This window comes from Stegostoma tigrinum, chromosome 7 (genome assembly GCF_030684315.1).
Source record: "Stegostoma tigrinum isolate sSteTig4 chromosome 7, sSteTig4.hap1, whole genome shotgun sequence".
NCBI lineage: Eukaryota > Metazoa > Chordata > Chondrichthyes > Orectolobiformes > Stegostomatidae > Stegostoma > Stegostoma tigrinum.
This window is the reverse complement of record NC_081360.1, coordinates 77402894-77425604: the sequence shown is the minus strand read 5'-3', so window position 1 is coordinate 77425604 and position 22711 is coordinate 77402894. Positions and strand designations below refer to the sequence as shown.

At 41.7% G+C, this 22711-nt stretch overlaps 1 protein-coding gene across 1 annotated transcript in view; it reads left to right on the top strand.

The window, feature by feature from the left end:
* LOC125454115 (low-density lipoprotein receptor-related protein 1-like) overlaps positions 1-22711 on the top strand; it is a 1886982-nt gene that overhangs the window by 865739 nt on the left and 998532 nt on the right. The window contains exon 9 of the mRNA XM_048534492.2: positions 20466-20655. Coding sequence (XP_048390449.1) covers positions 20466-20655 — 190 coding nt within the window. The remainder of the gene's footprint in view (positions 1-20465; positions 20656-22711) is intronic.

Sequence of the window (22711 nt, the reverse complement as noted above, 5' to 3'; positions counted from 1 at the left end):
GGGGGAATGTTGCGGTCCTTGAAAAATGAGGACATCTGAGTTGTACGGGAGTGGAATGCCTCATCCTCGGAACAAGTGCGGCAGAGGTGAAGGAGCTGGGAATAGGGGATTGCATTTTTGCAGGAAAGTGAGTGGAAGGATAACACCCTCATCTGCTTAACCAAACTCACCCTCACTCTCAACAACTCGTCTTTCAATTCCTCCTCAATTCCCAGCTCCTTCACCTCTGCCGCATTTGCTCCCAGGATGAGGCATTCCACTCCTGTACAACTCAGATGTCCTCATTTTTCAAGGACCACAACATCCCCCCCTCTGGGTCGTCCTTGACTGTGTCTCCCGCATTTCCTGCAACTCATCCCTCACACCCCTTCCCCGCATCTCCTCCCACTTCCTACAGACAAAGTGGGTGGCCATGGGTACCCGCATGGGCCCAAGCTATGCCTGCCTCTTTGTAGGTTACGTAGAACAAAATCTCTTCCGTACCTAACCTGGCCCTAAACCCCAACGCTTACTCTGTTACATTGATGAATGTATCGGCTCCGCCTCGTGCTCCCATGAGGAGTTCAAACAGTTCGTCCACTTCGCCAACACCTTCCACCCCAACCTTAAATTCACCTGGACCATCTCTAATACTTCCCTCTCCTTCCTGGACCTCTCTGTCACCATCTCAGGCAGCCACCTGGAAACCTATATCCATTTCAAGCCTACCAACTCCCACAGCTACCTAGAATACACTTCCTGCCATCAACCTCATCCCTCACACCCCCTCGCAGCAATAAAAACCAAAGCAGAATCCCCCTCATCCTCACATACCACCCGACCAAACTCCGGATCCAACGCATCATCCTCCGACACTTTCGCCATCTGCAATCCGACCCCACCGCCAAAGACATGTTTCCCTCCCCACCCTTATCTGCCTTCCAGAGGGACCACTCTGTCCATGACTCCCTTGTTCGCTCCACACTCCCCTCCAGTCCTACCTCATCTGGCACTTTTCCCTGCAATCGCAGGAAGTGCTATACCTGCCCCTAACCTCCCCACTCAACCCCATCCCAGGCCCCAAGCTGATGATCACCTGTACATCTGCTAATCTGGTATACTGCATTCGCCGTTCCCGTTGTGGCCTCCTCTACACCGGGAGGCTTGGGGACTGCTTTGCAGAACACCTATGCTCGGTTCGCACTGAACAACTGCACCTCCCAGTTGCAAACCATTTCAACTCCCCCTCCCATCACGCAGATGACATGTCCATCCTGGGTCTCCTGCAGTGCCACAAATGATCTGCCCGAAGGTTGCAGGAACAGCAATTTATATTCCGCTTGGGAATCCTGCAGGCCAATGGGATCAATGTGGACTTCTCCTCCCCTATATCTTATGAAGGGTCTAGGCCCGAAACGTCAAGTTTTCCTGCTCCTGTGATGCTGCTTTGCCTGCTGTGTTCATCCAGCTCTACGCCTTGTTATCTCAGATTCTCCAGCATCTGCAGTTCCAACCATGTCTGATGAATTGGATAGTTTCTTTTTAAGTAGAGTGCCATAATGTAATCCAACTATTGATAGCAGTTTGAATCCAAGTTAATATCTGATAAATATGACTGATGAATTGGAGAATTCAACTGTAGGTTAGGAGCAAAATCAGTCCCTGTTGGCAAAACTTCTCTTTGGAATGAAGCAGGCCAAGGTCCTTACTTAATTTCTGATATGTTGAGTCAGGAAAGAGCAAATGCCCTTAGGAATTGGGAACTAGTGGGGAAGTTTGAGTTGTAAATAGATGAAATGTGTGAAATAAACATACACCATATTAAATGTTGAATGTTGTGTAATAGATTCATTAAGGAGTGAGGGCTGTAATTGTCTTCTTCTGTGGCCATATTCGTATTAATACATTTATACCGGAATAAACGAGTATTAGATAGGCTTTGATTTCCAGTTGCCACACTGTGTCTTTTATATGATCTGCAAATGTATCACATTGATCAGGGAACTGCTGCTTCTGGATTCCTGCAATCCCCAACTTGTATAATTCTACAACACACCTCTGGGGCAGGTGGGATTTGAAACCCGATCTTCGGGAAGAGTAGAAGCACGGCCACTGCATCAGTGAAGACTTCTCGGAACCTGCAGGCTGATTTGAATATCACAGTTAGTCTCCTTCAATTGGATTTAAGTGGCCCTTAATTTGCCTAAGTAGCTACTCGCCACATGTTGGCAAGCATACTTGCTGCTCCCCTCCATCCCACTTCTTGGAAAATAAGTGGGGTGAGATTGTAGCCCTTCAGCATTGTCTCAAAATGCAGTCTTATGTGATTTACAATACAAATTTATAAGCCGCCATAATCTGTCACCAGGTTAAAAATGGCCGAGCGGTATTATTACTCGGCTGTTCATCCAGAGACCCAAGAAATGTTCTGGGAAAATAAAAACCAAAATAACTATGGATGCTGTAAATCAGGAACAAAAGACAGTGTTGCTAGAAAAGCTCAGCAGGTCTGGCAGCATCTGTGAAGGAGAAAACAGAGTTAAGGTTTTGGGTCCAGTGACCCTTCCTCAGAACTGGTGGTAAAACTGGGGAAATGTCAGTTTATATGGAGAAAATAAGGACGTGGGTGGGGTAAGGAGTAAACGATAGGATAAGAGCCCAAAGAGAGGGAAAGACAGTTGGACAGACAAAGGAGTTGCTCACGATCAGGTTAGGAGGGTGTTAATGAGGGCTGTTAGTGAATAACAACAGGGGATGTCTAATGGCAGGCTATGTGGTAACAAGGCCTGGTGTGTCGGGTGGGTGGCTGGGACATGGGAAAGTTCAGGCCCTAAAATTATTGAAGTCAATATTGAGTCTGGAGGGCTGTAGGGTCCTCAAGTGGAAAATGATGGGTGGTTCCTCCAGCTTGCGTTGGGCTACACTGAAACACTGCAGCAAGCCAGAAACAGAGATGTTGGCCAGGCAGCAGGGTGGTGTGGTGCATTGAAGTGGCAAGCAACAAGTAGTTCAGGGTCTTTTTTTTTGAGCAGAACGTAGATATTCTGCGAAGCAGTTGCCAAGTCTATGTTTCATTTCCCCAACGTACAGGAGACCACGTTTTGAGCAGCAAATGCAATACACTAGATTCTGGGAAGTGCAGGTGAAGTGTTGCTTCACTTGGAAGGTATGTTTGGGCCCTTGAATACTTGGGAGGGAGGAGGTAAATGGGTCCGGTGTTGCACCTTCACAGGTTCCAGGAGAAGGTGCCAGAGGGCTGTGGGGAGGTGTTGAGGGTGAAGGAAGTGTGGACCAGGGTGTGCCGGAGGGAACTGTCCCTGTGGAAGGTGGACAAGGGAGGGGAGGGGAACATGTCTTATGGTGGCATCTTGCTGAAGGTGGCGGAAATGGTATCTGGTGATCTTGTGGATTTTAGATGTTGATGGGATGGTAGGTGAGGCCTGGGAATGTTCTGGGATCCTAGGTTTCAATCTTGACATGGTAGTTGGCGGAATTTGAATTCAATAATTTGAATTAAGAGTCGAGTGATGACAATTTCTGATTGTTGGGGTCTGGCCTACATGTGACTCCAGAACCACAGTAATATAGTTGACTAATAACTTCCCTCTTAACTGGGCACTTAGGGATGAACAATATATGTTGCTAAAGCTGACATCACACGAATGATTAAAACAAAAACGTGATAAATGGATTAAAAGGCTGCATGGCTTTCTCCCATTATCCAAATTTCAATGATAATGCAGCAGCCATAAAACTGTTTGTTATTAGTGTACTATGCTCCATAAGCAGAAGATTTTACAATGTATGAATCAAGTATGTTTTTATGGAAGGCCACTTGTTTAATGTCGAATAATAATTTGTAGTTTTATATCTCAGCTATTTTACCAAGCTTTTCTTTGCCCATTTATTCTCAATTGGGAACAAAAACAGAATTTGCTGGAAAAGCTCAGCAGGACCGGCAGTATCTATGAAGAAAAAGTCAGAGTTAATGTTTCGGGCCCGGTGACCCTTCCTCAGAACTAAATTCCTAATTCCTAGGAAGGGTCAATGACTCCGAAATGTTAACTCTGATTCTTCTCCTCACAAATGCTGCCAGACCTGCTGAGCTTTCCCAGAAAATTCAGTTTTTGTTCCTGATTTACAGCATCCACAGTTCTTTCGATTTTTATTCTCAACTGGGGTTGTTCAAACATATTTTATGATGTGTCCATCAGAATCTGATCATTTTTTCACATGTGTAACATAATCACTGTATCTGTGTTTTCTAATGCGTGTGGAAGCCCCTGAGTGAAACAATCAGATGATTTTATTCTGAATTTCAGTGCTTATCAGTGTACTGCACAAACCTGCACTTTCATCCATCACAAATTGATACATTTCCCAGCCTTGGGTGACTGTCTGTGTGGAATTTGCACATTCTCCCTTTGCCTGCGTGGGTTTCCCCCGGGTGCTCTGATTTCCTCCTACAGTCTAAAGATGTGCAAGCTAATTGAATTGGCCATGCTAAATTGCCCGTAGTGTTCAGAGATGTGCAGATTAGATGGGTTACAGGGGGACAGGTCTGGGTGGGATGCTGTGAGGGTCAGTGTGGACTGGTTGGGCCAAAGGGCGTGTTTCCACACTGCAGGTATTCTACGACTCTCTGTATCAGCACCATTCTGAAGTTGGCGTGATGTCAGGCTGCCTTGCAATTTATGTCAATTACATTTTTATGTTGTCTGCTCCCAAAATAAGTGTAAAGTGGACCTGGTGACAATCACAGTGTAAACACAGTTTTCCACCAGGGAGACCCTGGTTGCCTTCAATGTTGAACATTGTGATTCTTCCAGATTTTTACTGAGACAGCAGCCAACCAATGTTTTGGGAACTGACAAGCAGAAATAAGCTGTTACACTTGTGTCAAAGCAGTTTAAATAGACAATTTTAGGTTGCAGAACTGTTTAGAATGATGGATGCCAGTTGGTTGGGGAGATGGGGGATGGCGATATAGGTGGCAATCATAAAATTAGATAACTACATTGAGGTTATTTAAATGTGATGTCATGCGTAATTTGATGAGAATCTGGATTTATTATTTCCCACTCTCTCCAAGAGAGGCTAAATCATATAAAAATGTTAAAACTAAGACCTTGCTGAAGTAAGACAACAAATTGTGGACCTCAATGAACACAGCAGGCCAAGCAACATCTTAGGAGCACAAAAGCTGATGATTCGCCCTCGGCCCTTTCTTTTCTGATGAAGGGTCTAGGCCGGAAATGTCAGCTTTTGTGCTGCTAAGATGCTGCTTGCCCTGCTGTGTTCATCCAGCTCCACACTTTGTAACCTCAGATTCACCAGCACCCGCGGTTCCCATTAACCTTGCTGAAGTAAAAGTATGAGATAGCAAGATGCAGAGCTGGATGAACACAGCAGGCCAAGCAGCATCAGAGGAGGAGGAAAGCTGACATTTCGGGCCTAGACCCTTCTTTACAAAATTTTTTCGGTCTATGCCCGAAACGTCAGCTTTACTGCTCTTCTGATGTTGCTTGCCCTGCTGTGTTAATCCAGCTGTACACCTTGTTATCTCAGATTTTCCAGCATCTGCAGTAACTGTTATCTCTGAAGTAAAAGTATCATGGTTTAATGTAAATCAGCCGTTATCTAATTTAACCATAGAATCCCTACTTGGGGAAGCCGATCATTCAGTTTATCAAGCCCACAGTGACTCTTCAAAGAACATACCCAGACCTCCCCTCCCCTATCCCTACATTTTTCACAGCTCATCCAACTAACCTGCATATCTTTGGACTGAGGGAGAAAACCACAGCACCTGGGGGAAACCCAAGCAGACATGGGGAGAAAGTATAAACTCCACACAGTCCCCTGAGGTTGAAATTGAACCCAGGTCCATGACAATATGTAACAGAGGTGCTAGCCACTGAGCCAATGTGTTGGTGACAGTCTTGAGAAGCTGAATAGTGATGACATTTTCCTGTGCTTTTAGTATTTATTTGCATTAATGTGAGCTTGAATTATTTTGGAAAATAGAAGATTGATGTGCATGTTTAGAATATGTGCACGGTTTGGTGCATTTGTGTTGCCTGGCTTACACTGCATACATGCATGAATAATCTTTGTCTGCCCTAACACCTCTTTTCTTACAAATATTGGAAAATATGGTAAGAAGCTGCTGTGTGTGACTACAACTAGAACTAGAACTGTGTGTGGAGTGCCTGGGAAAAAGGCAACTGCAGCATTAAAAAAATGTGAAGAATTACTGAGTGCAAGAGAAATCAACATTGCAAACTTAATGGGAGGAATCATCCAGACACAGATGGTAATTGTTTGAAATAGTGGGGAGAAAGGTAATGAGAAGGAAAGTCATCAATCACATCAGAGTTTAAAAGTACGATGCAAGTAAAAGAGTGTTCTTGCACAAATTATGAACAGCATAATGACGAATTTGCTGGCAGGAAGGATCTGAAGATAAACTATAATTGAATAAAAAAGTAAAGATACTGGAAACCAGAAACAAAAACAGAATTGTTGAAGAAAGTAACAGATCTGGCAGCATCAGTGGAAAGAAAACTGAATTAATATTTTGAGTCCAGTGGCCCTGAGTCGAAACTGATATCATTTAGGAAAATTTGATATTTATGTTGATGATGGGCGGCAGAAGGAGAAAAGAATGAGTGGAAAGGTGGATATGGAGAACAGTAAGAGAGAGGCAAAGAAAGTAGGCAAAGAGTTTGGTGATAGTAGCTACTTAAATTATTGTTTATTTTTCCACATTAATTGCAGATGATATTACAATGTTTTCTGCATATTAACTGAGCATCTACAGGCCATTTAGTTCAATGTAGTCATGGGAAAGCTATTGGAAGAAATAATCTGGAAGAAAATTATGAACCACATGGGAAGGTCTGGACTAATAAAGGCAATTAAGTATTCTGGTGATAGGAGGGGTTGGTGGAAAATCAGGCACTGAAATAATTCAACCAATGTTTCCATTTATAAAACAAATGATCCATCAAATTCTATTAACAGCCTTATCAACTTATTTTGCATCTTAAAAGATCTGCGTGTATGAACCTCAAGTCTGTCTTTGTGCAGGCTTTAAAATTGTATCATTTACGTTGTATTACCTTCCCTCATTTTCTTTCCAAGATGCATGACTTCATATTTCTCTACGTTAAATTTTACCTCACGTGTGTTTGCCCATTCCACCATCTGTCCATCTCCTTCTGAAGTATTTGAGTGTTTTCCCTACACCTTACTGCATTTCAAAGCTTTGCATCTTCTGCAAAGCTTGAAATTACAATCCTGGTTATGTTACTGAATAGGTGTTAGACCAGACAATTGGTGTACCTTTAAGACAATTGCATGGCATCATGGCACGTGACAGTTGTGTTACGTCTCACATTCAGTGTGCTATGTATCTTTAAGAGTCGTTTTCATGATATCATGACTTTACTACAGCACATGACCAGAGTGTATAAAGGTCTCAGAATTCAATAAATGGCAGAACCCCTGGGGAGCATTGACATACAAAGGGACCTGGGCATATAGATCCCTGAAAGTGACAACACAGATGGATAAGGCCGTTCAGAAGGCATGCAGCACTCTTGCTTTAATTGGCCAGGGTATCTAATTTAAAAATCTGCAAGCTATGTTACAACTGTAGAAAACTTTAGTGAGGCCTCATTTGGAATACTGCATGCATTTCTGGTCGCCATGCCACCAGATGACATGGATATTTTGGAGAAGATGCAGAGAAGGTTTACCAGGGTGTTGCCTCATCTGGAGGGTTTTAGTTATGAGGAAAGATTGGATTAGCTCGGATTGTTTTCACTGGAAGGTTGGAGGCTGAGGGGTGACCTGATAGAGGTCTACCAAATTATGAGAGGGATAGATAGTGTGGATAGGCTGAGACTCAGCGCTGACCACTGAGGCACCTCGCCACTTGTATGCTTTAATGTCTGTTCAGTATCACGTTACCCAAATCTAGTTCTTATGTGACAGGGCCCAACATAAGCATTGCCTCATCAGTATGGTTGAGGCATAACCCACACCGTGGTGGCTGTTCAACATTGCAGTATAAGGTACTTGCTTTGATTTCATCCAGGCTCTCAAAGCAATGGAGTTGGCATAGTTTGTTCAGTTAGTCAGTAATGTGCAGAAACATTAAAAAGAAAAGGATCCAGACTAAGTATAAGTCTATTTTTCTTGTAGCAATGTCAGTGGTATTGCTAATAAGCTTGAAGATATCTGTCGCAACAAGAATCCAGTCTTTGTGGTATTTGTCGCATGTCCAATATATATAGGCTAGGACTGAGGCGATCTGTTACATCATTCTCAACTGCTAATTTAAACATATGCTTTGTAATAAAGTTCAAAGCCAAGTTTGTGCTCCTGAGATGCTGCTTGGCCTGCTGTGTTCATCCAGCTTCACACTTTGTTATCCAAGTTATTCATAGTCTGTTTTTAAGTTAATTGAAGAATTACCCTTAAAATGCACTCAAGAGAAAATTCTGATAAAGCATAATTTTACTGATCTGCCCGCATCTTCCTGGGTGATGGCAATGGAGGAAGGGAATGTTGGACAGGGTGGGTGCAAAAGAACAAGGGTTGGGATGGTTCACCAGTGCTTTCCAGCTGGTGAACCCATGTTCCATTAACTGCGAGGTGGATTAGTTACCCTGCTTCATGGAAGCGGGCAACCAAACTTGCCGAAGTAAGGCCCCCATCAGCTGCAGTTTTATGGTGTCACTGACATTTTGCTAAGTGCAGTGTGACTCACTCATTTGCCCTCATTCTGTAGGGGAGTTGCCAGCTTCATCGAGTCGACTTCCCTATGGTAGGACAGAAGACCAATGGACCCTGAAACTTCATTGAACAAAAAGAAGGCCCGCAGCAAGAATGGCAGCCCCAATGCCCTGAAGCTGTGTTTCTTTTGCTCTATGGAACCTTTTGTTCTCTACACTTTAGATTTAATTTTTATTTTTTTATGTATCTGTCCAAGGGCACCACTATGTTGAGGAACCTTTGAGATTCCCCTTCTACTTGAACAGTGCCCTGCTTTGCCAGGGGCACTGCTGAAGTTTCAGGAATGTTAGCTTTCAGGTTATGCTAGTAGCATCGAGAGCAGTCCAACCTTCTTTGCAGAGTGGGTCAGCAAGTGATTAATGAGGAGACTGCCAGCAGTTAAATTGCTGAACCGATACTGATGTCAGAAAATGAGTGCTTGAGACCAATTTTAAAACCTAATATCAGGCTAATGTGTTATGATTTTAGTACTTTGGCAGATTTCCTTTTAAGTGGATGTAGGAATAAGGATTATATCAGCTGATATTTTGTGGAATGATTTTTTTGAAGATAATTTTGAGATGTATAAACAAAAAAAATCTATGTTACATGTATCAGTTAGTCAGAAATAGAAAATCATTGAATGATCTTAATGCAGTTACTCCTCACAATGGTAAGCACACTGTGTACAGCCGAAAGTGCTTGGGGCAATGCAATTTCTTTCACAATTTACAAGAATGTACTCTATTGTATTTGGTGTTTTGATTGCAATTCAAACCACCAGGGCCTAACATTATATGTAAGAATACCTACAGTACTTTGAATCCAATTTTGTCCAACATTTCACTGAACTGCTGTTTCTAAAGTGCCGAAGAACTTTTATAGGGCAAATGCAATAACAATTTCACAGTTCCTATTTAGTTGCCATTTGCAGTATAAAACAAGCACTAAAGTCCAGAAATTTATGGGGATCTGTCCTGCCAGCCTAGGTGATAGAGAATGAAACTTGCTTCTATCTGTGTGCAAAAGTCCAGAGCCTAGCTCTGGCTGTAGAAGGGAAGGTTGTTTTCATGGCAAGGGTGAATACATCATGTTTGCAAAATGTTTCATTGGTACATGCCATGGAATAGTATACTTATCGGAGAGGATTCCAAAACGTTTGCCCATATCTTACATTGGAAATCATTCTGACTCCTTGAGAAGAGAACTTTTTCTTCTCAGCAATGGCGTGTTATCCAATCTTCCCACTTTTCCCAATGTCTGCAAGTTTCTTGATGTATCTTGAATGAACAGTGGAGATGGATTGGAATTGAGTTCCATTGCAAATTCATGCCCCGACTGCTCCCAGTTACTTTCAGATGCAAGTATATTTCAGCCCCTACCAAAGCCAGCTATTTTCAGGATTGAGAGTTGGATAATGTGGCCCTACTTACAAATGGAAGAGTGTGGTGGTTTGTGATTAATGCTCAAGTGAAATGATAGTGAGGTTATTAAATGCTGCTGTAGACGTTCTTTCTTTCTGCAGTGCAATTCTGGCAGGAAAATGCAAGCATTCCTCTAACACTTTCTCCCCTCTAATGAGTTTATTGAATGCTTTGTGCCACTGAAGCCAGCTCATCTAAGCATTGTTTTCCCCATTGATTGCACCTTTTTTGTTAAGAATTTCTCACAGGATTTCACATATGTCCCTCACTTCTGTTTTGAGAGGTTTCTTTCATGAAAAATCCACTTTCTGTATGAAATTGTAACAGAACTGCTTTATCTGTCATCACCTGAATTCAATGCCCAACTTCTATGTGGTTCCAAAAAAGCTATTCAATACAAATTGAGACACAGCATGGAATAACCTTAAGGTCACCATTAAAGATAAACTGAACTGGAGAAAGCATATAAGTATTGTGTTTACATCAGCAGGCAAGAGACTGCAAATTCTGTCATCAGTAAGTTGCCTAGTGACTATTTATAGCTTTTGCAACTTTTACAAGGCACTAGCCAGGAGTATGATAGAATAATCTGCACTTCCCTTAAATCACACAGCTTCAAAAACACTCAAGAAGCTTGACACCAAGCAAGTCAAAACAGCCTGCAGCTTCCATCTGCTGCCTTAAATATTCAGTCCCTGCACAATAAGCTCAATAGTGTGCGCTTTCTACAATATGCTGTTTAGAAACTTGCCAAAGTTTCTATGACAGAACATTCCAAAGCCAAGACCTCTATCAATTTATAGGGCAGTAAGCACATTGGAAAACCACCGCATCCGTGTACTTTTCTATGTACACAACACCACTTGGAAAGTTACCTCTGTCCCTTCACTGCTGCTGAGTCAAAATCCTGGCATTCATCACTATACTGCACTGTGGAGCATTGCCACTACACAGACTGTAGTGCTTCAAGATGAAAGTGCACCACTAGCATTACAAGATGAATTAAGAAAACTATGTCAATCCGTCATTCACACCTTTTCTATAATCTATAAACCTGAATAGAGTATTTTCGGCTCTAAAGTGAGTCCTTTTTAATTGCTGCTTTTTATTTAACAGCTGCATAAAGGGTGGAGCATTAGTTGTACCAGTGTAAAAGTTGCAGGAAGATTAGATTTTAAAATGTCAACAAATTGAAAAATCTCTGAAATATTTGCAGATGCGGTTATTTGTGTAATATTTTTGTAATACTTCACCTTGGCTCAATGACTTTATTTTATATGTCAGTGAACTATCGATTAGTTTATCCTAACTTTGTGTCCTGGCCTGGATTAAGTTAATCCAAGATGATGGTGAGAGTGGTACAATTTGCTTTCAACAGATAATCAGATCAAATCCTTGAATCTGCATGTGCATCTATTTTTTTAACACTGGAGAATAGTTTTTTTAGTGTGTATTGTTGAAGCAATGAGCTTATAGGTTTAATTTTTGGACTGCTATTCCAGAGACCTGGCTGTTGGTGGTGAGTCAGTTTCCGAGATGGAGACAGAGAGGTCAAGGAAGAGGAGGGAGATGTTGTAACTAATCCAGGTGAATTTGAAGGCAGCTTGGAAGGTGTTGGCAAAGTCGATGAACTGATTGAGCTCCTTGCTGGAACACAGGGCCACATTGATGCAGTCATCAATACAGTGGTGAAAGAGGTGCAAGATGCTGCCCAAAAACTGGGGGAACAGCACCTCATATGCCACCTTGGAAGCCTACAACACATTGGTGTCAATTTGGACTTTACAAGCTCCAAAGTCTCGCCCCGCTGACCTCATCCCAAGACCAGACCTCCCTCTCATCCCCACCTCCTTGACCTGTCCGTCTTCTCTCCCACCTATCCGCCCCTCACTCCTCACTGACCAACCCCCATTCCAACATCCTACCTGCACTCACCTTTACTTATTTCATCCCTGCCTCCATGACCTACCCATCTTCTCTCCACCTATCTGCTCCACTATCCACCTTCCATCATTGCCTCCCTGTCCAATGCTCTAAACAATCCTTCCAGATCTGGCAAAGATTCACCTGCACTTCATCCAACCTGATCTGTTGCATCCATTGCTTCTGATGTGGTCTCCTTTATATCGGGGGGACCAAACACAGACCCGGGGACTGGTTTGTGGAGCATCTGTTGTCTGCACATGTCTCCCGTCCCAAACTTCCAAGTGCCTTACATTCTAATTTCCACTCCCACTATCCTAACAACATGTCCATCCTTGGACTCTTCTATTGTCAGAGTGAGGCCAAATGTAAACTGACCTGATCTAACCTGTCCACCTTCCTATTCACCTATCTGCTCCATCCTTTACATAGACCAATCACAATAACCTCCTACTTGTATCCACCTATCACCATCTTTCCTATCCCTCCCCCAGCCCCACGCTATGCCCTATTTATTTCTGGGCTCCCCTCCTGTCCCCTGTCTTGACCAAATGTTTCAGCCATAAAAGCTGACTTTCCAGCTCCTTGGATGCTGTCTGATCTGTTGTCCTTTTCCAGCATCACACCTATGGACTCTGCCTTCCAGCATCTGCAGTCCTTATTGTCTCCAATTCTGTTTTCCTTATCTGGTCTAGTTAATATGTGACTCCAGACCCACATCAATGTGGATAACATTTGATGTCTGAACGTCCATACATTCATATTGGGACGAATCAAAGGAATCCACACCCCAAAAATCAATTTTTTTAAAAAGTCAATATTTAGGTATCAATAACCATAAACAACCTTGTTAGATGTCATAATGATCTCAATACAATTAATATTAAAAAAAGTTACCCAAAGTAATAAGGAATCTAGACTTGTGATGTTGATCAGAGATAATGGGAACTGCAGATGCTGGAGAATCCAAGACAACAAAGTGTGAAGCTGGATGAACACAGCAGGCCAAGCAGCATCTCAGGAACACAAAAGCTGACGTTTCGGGCCTAGACCCTTCATCAAGGGTCTAGGCCTGAAATGTCAGCTTTTGTGCTCCTAAGATGCTGCTTGGCCTGCTGTGTTCATCCAGCTCCACACTTTGTTATCTTGTGATGTTGATGTCTTGATCATAACATTTCTTAAGGTTTGGTGATGTCATTTTTTCAGGAGTAAGAGAAACAGGTATGAATTGCTTTTGAGCACTGGTAGTGTCCCTATCTCTGAGCCAGGATGCCAGGGTTTAGGTTCCACTTGTCCCAGATATGTGTCACAAAACGCCTGAACATGTCGCTTAAAATAAACAACAGCACATCATAAAGAGGATCCACTAAAGCAGTGGGTTGGTTGGATGAGAGCTGTAGCACTGAGTGCCACAAGGAAGAGCTGCGTGTCTTGCGTTCTTTCTCTCCAGCTGGCTTAGCATCTGTTCTGAGTATGGTGCTGTCACCTCAGTTGTACTGATGTTCCTTTATGTATTATCTCAGTGGACCAGCTGGGTATTTCAGCTGGCATTCTATTTACGCTCTTTTGTTTTCATGTGTAATGTCACCAGAAATAATTTAACAGATTTACTTGTAACTGCAGCAGCTCAGATATGATGTGAAGCATTTTTCTGTCTGCCAGTTAACATACTTGCCAAGAAAATAGATTGGTGCCTGAATGCAAACACAAAGCCATGTTGAAAATGATGAGCAAGAAGACCCAGTGCTCTTCTGTCGTCAGGGTGCAATCAGTATGCCAGGACATCATTTTATGCTCTGAATGGGTGCATACTGGCCACAAAGGGAATGAAAATCACATCACTGAATCCTCTGAGAATCTGGGAGGTAGAGAAGAGATTGGAAAGTGGATGCATAGGGGCCTGACAATAGCCCATGGTTTATAAGTGTTTTTTAATTAATCTGTTTGGATATGTTACGACATACTTCCAAGGCAGATGAAACTTAAACTTGGACTTTTTTGCCCAGACATGGATTGCTGCGCTGCAGCACAAATAGTTCAGAAGCTTAATCAAGAGAGTTTTCTTGCTTCTGCTCCAGGTTCATTTTTTTTAGCTTTTTATTGGAAGCCATTGGTTTCATTGCTATGAGCCTGAAATAAGGTCAGGACTGGGCGATTAAATATTTTTAGATGCAAGGTTTATATGAAAGATAGGGAAGGAAGGGAAGAAAGAGGGCTGTCAATCTTGATTAATGAGAACATTACAGGTCTGGAGTAAGAGGATGTTCTGGATGGTATACAGCATGAACTTTTACAAAGGTCCAGACTTGAAGAAAATAACAGTGGCAATCGTAAAAATAATTTTATTTCACAATGTTTCAAAATCACAAGTATTTGAATTGCACAGTAATAACAGAAGAACAGGTGAATAAGCTGGCGCAAGGAACATTAATGAATCTAAACCCACAGATGTATTTCTTTCACTTCAGTTGTAGATTAATTTAGTAAATACTCCACTGAAGCCAAAATCTCCCAGTTCATTTTCACTACAGACAGTTGACCTCCTTCACACAGCCTCTTGTCTTATTTTAAGCTCCTGAGATCAAAGGTTCGCACATCCAGTTGTCGGGATGATAACGATAAACTTGAATTGTCCACACAATACTCCTCAGCCTTTTCTTTAACCCAGGGGCGGAGAGAAAAAATGCTGCTCTCTTTTACTCAGGTCTTCTGCCTTTAACCCACAGAAAAATTGACACTTTTCTCCATCTTCTGCTTCAACACATCCAGGAGGTTAAAAAAAAACGGTTAGAGGCTCCTTAAATGATACTCCCAGTAAACCAGTCCCTTTTCGTACTTTAAACACTGATTGGATGCTCAGGGAAAAGGTACAGCATTTGACTTGTTTTCCCATGTCCAATTATGCATTGAGGATCCAAGAAATTGTCATCCTTTCTTACACCTTTATTTAAATCTGCTCAAACCCTATGAATATCAAAGGTTTATTACTATCCTGCATGGTTAGCTCTGCGAGTGGGCAAAGATCATATCCTGTATAGGATCACTGTGAATATCCCAAAGTGACCTTTTTGACGATTACAAGACTTGCAAACTTGTAAGTGTGATAAGAATCACTCAGATGGGTCTTTCATAATGTATAAAATGCCTACTTTCCTAATCACAATGACATCAGAATTTCCAAGGCTCTCTTCATGAGAAATTTCCTGTTAAGCACCTTGATAATCTCAGACTTTGATATTATTGGCATGCATCCTGACCCTTTGATAATTACAGGCTACAAGGTAGTTGTATTATATATAATCTTCTTTGTGACATTCTGAATTCAGGTGGGTGACAATTATTATTTTCCATGCACTCAATCCTCGTATTGTGACAGGCTGAAAAATTCACCCGTGACTGAATTGACTTAATATACAATCTCATAGCATAACAGACAATTATTGACATAATATGCATCAAACATTGATCAACTGCATGACCATTTTTAAGCTTTTTAGTTCATATTAGAGGGAGTGAGGAGCAGAACACTTTTGCTTAGAGGTGGGAAACAACAGAGGCATCATTGCATGGGTAGGGAACTCCAATATCTCGGAGGAAATATTAACAACAGTAAGTCTGCAGGAAAATTACAGAACAGTGATAATGGAGGACATTAATTATTTGAAATAAATACCAAAAGAACTGCAGATGCTGTAAATCAGGAACAAAAACAGAAGTTGCTGGAAAATCTCAGCAGGTCTGGCAGATTTAATGTTTCGGGTCTGGTGACCCTTCCTCAGAACTGTTTCTTCAACAGGACAAAGAGGGCTGTGGGACGAGAAGAGGAATCTTATTCAATGAAATGGGCACAGAGGTGAAGAACAGCGGAAGGAGAGTTCGATGTCATGTTATGCCCAAAATGTGTTAAAGTGGGGATGGAGAGGGATAAAGCTGAGGCCTTTGCTGAGTACAGAATGTTCAGCATCAGTACGTGGAAGGTTAGGAGGGATGGTGAATACCTGACGGGGGTGGAGTTGGGAGAGGGGATGGAGTCAGAGGGAAGGGAGGAGAGGAAGGTTCCAGAGGACAATGGGTATCTTTGAGTTGTTGCGACATACAGGCCTTGATGCCTGAAAGGAAAAGAAAAAGTTTCTTGTTAGCATGACGAATGAGCTGGAGGATGAAGTGGAACTGCAGAGTGGTGCAACCCTCAGCCAGTGTGAGGCAATGCGGTTGAAGAGAAAGGTTGAGAGTGTGCATGTGGCGCCGCATAGCACTGAATGTGAATCTCAGGAAATGGCGAGAGCAGCTGTCCATGGTATTTTGAACATCACGGAGGTATCTGTGATCCTGGGAGGATTCAAAACATGAGGGATGAAACTTCAGTTGGAATCCACGTGGGGTGAGTCTGAGCCAGAGGCAGTCACTGAGGAATATGATATGGTTGTGGAAATGCGTTTTAGCAAATACTTGATCAAACACCAGGAGTGACTGTGAAATTAATGTTGGTGAACAAGAAGAAAGATTGGAACGGAAATCCAGTCGCAGAGAGGAGCATAACTTCTTCAAGGTGGGTATACCTAGAAGAGATGTGGCAGTGAGTTAAATACTGAATAAAAACTGAAACAACTGCAGTTATTATTTGAATATAGACTGGGAGAATAATGACAGAAAGCATAGAGAGAAGAAAGTTTCTGAAGTGTGCTCAGGATTTCATGTGTATAAATGTCTACATTATGCTGATTGATTATATATAATTAATCAACATCTTTAGATCCTAGTTCTGGAGAATAAGGTAAATGAGAATAAGGTTTAGGTTCACCAAAGAAAAGGACAAGGAAAGATTTCAAAATATGAAATTAAAGGAGGAGTAATTTTAGAGCTGCCCAGGTAAATTGGAATAAATGGTTTTCAGGAATGATGTGGGCATCTTATTGTATCATTATAAAGAAGAGATGAGTCAGATACATTGGACATTTGCTCTCACAGTTGGATAAAGAGATGTTGGACAGGCAAATAGTGGAGTTAAGACCAGAAGCTTCTGAGCAATGAAAGGGCAATCAAAAATCAGATGTCCTGAATGATTAAATTGATAAGGTGCAAGTTCTTAAAGCAGAGCAAAAGGTGGCTATGTCAAATGCACGATATTATAAATATAATCAATAAATTAGTGTATAAAACACAAAAATGGTGCAGTAAGTATCATGGAGGAAAGAATAATACTACAGATCAATATAGATGGGCTGGTCAGAATGGGTTGAACTGGGGCAAATGGAATTTAATCCAGAAATGTGCAGAGATTAATTTTGGAAGGTCTGGCAAGACAGGGAGTACACGTTGAATGGTAGAAGCCGAGGAAGTACAGAGAATTAGAGGGACATTTATGTTCATGTCCATATTTTATTGAGGCAGCAAAATGGATAGATAAGATTATGAAGAAGGCAGATGGGATTCTTGTCTTTATTAGTCAAGGCACTGATTACAAGAGTAAGGAGTTTTAATGGAACTGTATATAATGTTTGTTAGGCCACAGCTTGAGTATTGTGTTTGTTCTGGCAGCCACACCATCGGAAAGAAGTAAAAGCACTAGATGGTGCAGATGAAATTCACCAAGATGTTACTTGGGCTGAAGTGTTACAGCTGTGAGGAAGATAAGATAGGCTGGGGTAGTAGGAACTGCAGATGCTGGAGAATCTGAGATAACAAGGTGTAGAGCTGGAAACACAGCAGGCCTAGTAGCATCAGAAAATTTTCTGAAGAAGGTCGAGACACAAAACGTCTGCTTTCCTGCTCCTCTAATGTTGCTTGGCCTGCTGTGTTCATCCAGCTCTACACCTTGTTATCTAAGATAGGCTGGCTTGTTTTTGTTATAGCAGAGACGGTTATCTGATAGAAATGTGAAAAATTATAAGGGACATAGATAGGGTACACAGTGGGAAACCTTTTACCTCAGAAGAGGGGTCAATTACCAGATGGTTTAATTTTAGCTCGAGGAGCAGGAGGTTTAAAAGAGGATTTGAGGATTTTTTTCAATCAGAGCTTGTGGCTGCCTGGAACTCACTGCTTAAAAGGGTAAAACTGGATCCTCAACATAAGGGAGAACAATTTAGATGAATGCTTGAAATGTCATAATGTGTAAAGCTATGGCACAAGTGCTCTCAAATGGGATTAGAAAAGATCTAAAAGTCCTAAACCATATCAATAGTGAATGTGTAGTAAAGAGATGTACAAGGCCAATAAAAAATGAAAAAGTCATGTCACAGAGCATGGATGGAGACTGCATGAAAACTTTGCAGTTGTCATTTTAAATAGAAGATGCTGACAAGGTCATAGTGAAAAACGAGCTAGTTCTGATTCTGGGTGAAGTAAAATTGAGAAATTTAGAAAGACTGTTCTTACTTAAATGTTCATTAAGTTACCAGGACTAATTATAATGCACTGGAGGATGTTGACACCAATAAGGATATATAATGTGGAGGCATCAACCATAATCTACCAATCTTCCCTTAAATAGAGAGTTTGTTGCCAGGGGGCTGGACAATTGCAAGTGTTGTATCCTTGTTCAAAGAAAGAGGTTGAGGAAAACCTTTATGAAATGAAGTCAGTGTTTGATTTCTCAGAGCTCAAGTTTCCTCCTGCAATTCCATTTTGCAGAATGATTTAAGACAATTTTTCGAATTGTTTCTCTACAATTGTCCGGTAATTGGTGCTGAGGCATGGTGGCCCTAACTTCAAACTGAGTTTCCTTTGAATATTATTGCTAGAAGCATATTTTAAGTATTTTGCAGCTGGCCGCAAATTAGCCATAAATTCTCACTGCTAAGAATATGTGAAAAATTACCTGTCTACACATTGTGCACTCTGAAGAAACAAATGAATTGCAAAATAATTTTTCTTTCTCCGAACTGCATGTTTGATCCCAGTAATCACCTGTAAAATTCTGTAATTAAAGGACATTTTTATTCATGTGGCTAAGGAGCTGGAGCTTAATGTTGAAGTTAACAATCTGTTCAAAGGATTCAGCTGATAAAGTGACTTGTTGTGATGCCATCAGGAATGGATTGCCAAAGGTTGCGGTTTAAATTTGGATGATCACAATCACGATTTTGAGTTTTTCCTTGTGGTCATTTGTGGAGCAAGTGGCTTCAACTTTCATGGTCTGTCCTTAAGCAGTTGAGGCTTGTCTAGACTTTCCATAGAGGGTTGAAACCTTGGACATCAAAGCTATGTCTGTTGCCATGTTGCGATTGATGAAGGTTGTAGTCAATCAGGAGTTGTGTTCTGACAGAGGTGGGCATTAGTCTGTTCATAAAGTGTGAAGTGTATTCCAGTGGGGACTGCAGGATGGGAATGTCAAAAAGCTGATCAAAAACTGGACATCATTAACATGGTTCTGTTTAATATTTGCCCATTGCTGTTATCCTTATGCTGTCATTGTTAATTGCAAACTTTTCACATGATATGGAACTTGGAATCATTTTGAATCACAAGGAATACAGTGTAGAACTTCAAAAGGGGGTAGACAAGTTTGTGAAATGAATGGATTAGTGGTAAATGTAGATGCCATAGACATGGACTTCAGTAAGGCATTTGATAAGGTTCCACATGGCAGGCTGATGGAGAAAATGAAGCCGCATGGTGTCCAAGGTGTGCTAGCTAGATGGATAAAAAACTGGGTAGGCAACCGGAGACAGAGTGTAATAGTGGAAGGGGGTTTCCCAAATTGGAGACTTGTGACCAGTGGTGTTCCACAGGAATCTGTGCTGGGACCACCATTGTTTGTGATATACGTAAATGATTTGGAGGAAAGTGTAGCTGGTATGATTAGCAAGTTTGCAGATGACACTAAGATTAGTGGAGTAGCAGATTGTGAAGGGGACTGTCAGAGATTACAGCAGATTATAGATAGATTGGAGAGTTGAGCAGATAGAGTTCAATCCGGGCAAATGTGAGGTGAAGCATTTTGGAAGATTAGATTCCCTACATTGTGGAAGCAGGGCCTTTGGGCCAACAAGTCTACACTACCCCTTGGAGCATCCACCCATACCCATCCCCCTATAACCCACAACCCCCTGCACACTATGGGCAATTTAGCATGGTGACAGATTTAGACAGAGGATGCAGGCTTGGAGGGCCAAAGGGCCTGTTCCTCTGCTGTAATTTTCTTTGTTCTTTGTTCAAAGAAATAATAGATAACTGTAACACAGCAAGACATCAGCCTTCCCAAATGTGACTGGCAAACGAATTCTTGCATTGTAATGATTATATACATATAAATTGTATGCCATTAATGTGAAAGCTGCCTGATTTATTGTCTCAGAAATTATGCACTGAAAATTTACCAGATGGCAATACTAAGCTATTTTTTATTTGCAGGTTCGACATCTTTACAGTTTGGCAGTGTTTGAAAACTTCATTTATGCCATCAATTTAGATAACTTCACTGCTAAATACAAATTAAGCATCACTAAAATAAACAGATTCAATGGTACAGACATGGAAACGCTTGCAAAACTAGAGAATGGCAGAGTTCTACACGTCTACCACAAACTAAAGCAACCACCAGGTAAGATATTACATTTGAAAACATTTTTACTGGGTGATTTGTATGCAGAAGGTGTTTGCTTCTGTAGTTCTTCAATATTTTTCAGTATATTTTGTAAAGTGCTTTGCTTCCAGGCCTTCAGCTGAAATCTGTGCTTGGTACAATGAGTGTTGATATCCTCTAAGCATTTTTAAGTACGTACTGTGAAATAAGTGTTAGTTTCAGTGCATTTCCCAGTGGATATGAATCCCTAACATAACACCACCACTACTTTGCTACTAATTAGGAGTTCTGTTCAAAAATGTGAAAAATGAATATGCTGAATTGGCACTGATTACTGTTCTGAAAAAAAAAACTCCACAGCAAGGAAGATTGAAAAGTATTTTATCTTTATTGAAATGTATTTGAAGTACGCGTGAAAAGTTGTGCTCTACCTTTCCAACATGAAATTTGCACGACAGATAAGAGGTAGCAGAACTGTTCAAAATGATATTGTGGCTCAGTGGTTAGCATTGATGCCATTAACACCAGAGATCTGAGTTCAATTCCAGCCTTGGGTGACAGTCTGTGTGGAGTTTGCATGTGCTCCCTGTATCTGTGTAGGTTTCTTCTGGGTGCTCAGGTTTCCTCCCGCAGCCTAATAGTGTGTCGTTTAGATGGGTTGGCCAAATTATAAGTTAGGTTACAGTGTCCTACAGTTGTGTCGGCTCGGTGGATTAGTCATGGTAAATGCAGTTAAATGCCATCTATGATTCCATACACTATAAGAGATGCAGCAAAGTTTTGGCAATAGGTATTTGTGTTGTATTCATGTCAGTTGTGATGAAAGCACTGATACAGTGACTGAAGCATTAGTCTCCCCTTCGTAGGCATTTAGGTGGCACATGATGCAATTTATGTCTCTGCTAACCAAGCTTTTTAATGGATTCAGGTTGAATTAGTGGTGGTCAAGCCATCTCTAACTCCTCCAATACTGCTCAACAGGCCCGTCCTCCAATAAGCCCCTCAAAGTGGCAACAGAAGACACCGCTCTGATGATCTTGAGACTGTGAAGGTGGTTCACCTCAACAAACCACAGTCAGACTTAGCTGGACTGGTGATGTGGCTGGCATAGCCAATTTGATGCAAGTGGCTACTGATCTTTTAGTTTTGTTTGGAACACCTGTCAATTCAAACCTGAAATGCTCAAATTGTTGAGCACAGGTGATGTACCCAACATTTATATTGAGATTGTATCCATCAGACACCAAACAAATATGATGGGCCAGAGGAAAGCAATTAATCTGGGAGGAGCCAGAAGGCACTTGCACCTTAATATGTGTATTTCAGGCTTGTGGATCACCAACACTGCTGAGAAATCCAGCATCTGCAGCTCATTTGGTGACCTGGGTCTGTTATCAGAAACAAAAACAATGAGTCTGAAAGAATTGTGGGCAACCAACAAGATCTACTTAAAACATATGGACAATTGGACTCATTGTGATGAGATGAATTGTAATTGAGATTACGTTGCATATTTGGTGTAGAAAACTACCTACATGCCCCTTCCTACTACTTAAAATGGATGTATTCCACAGTAAATTAGCAATGGCTCAGCAAGTGCTGAGTAAGAAAGACTGACCTACTGTTAATTGTATGGCGCATTCTTTTCTGGCATTATGTGCTGGCTTCTAGCAGGCTCCAGGCTCCACAGATACCAATTAATTAATCGCCTGCTCAGGGATTCTTCAGGAGCCTTTGGCCACCCCAGGAGGATATGTAATGGATAGCGTGCTAAAATAGAAATTCCCGAGAAACTAGGATACACCTCCAGGTCTGTAAGAGTTATACATCTCCTGCAGTGAGAAATACAATAAGCAGGAATTTTACACTGTGTTTTGTCCTCTGCGGTCACCATTTGCACTGGTGAAAACAAAAATCTGTTGGCTGCATTAATTGGCTCAGACTGAGCAACCAGCCCCCACATAGGGAAGAAGGGCCACCCGAGTGACCTGCTGAACAATTTGATTGGCCAGTGACTTTATAATTTCAGCTGTGGCCACTCTCTCAGCCAGGTTTGAGGAATGTCCCAGCTGGG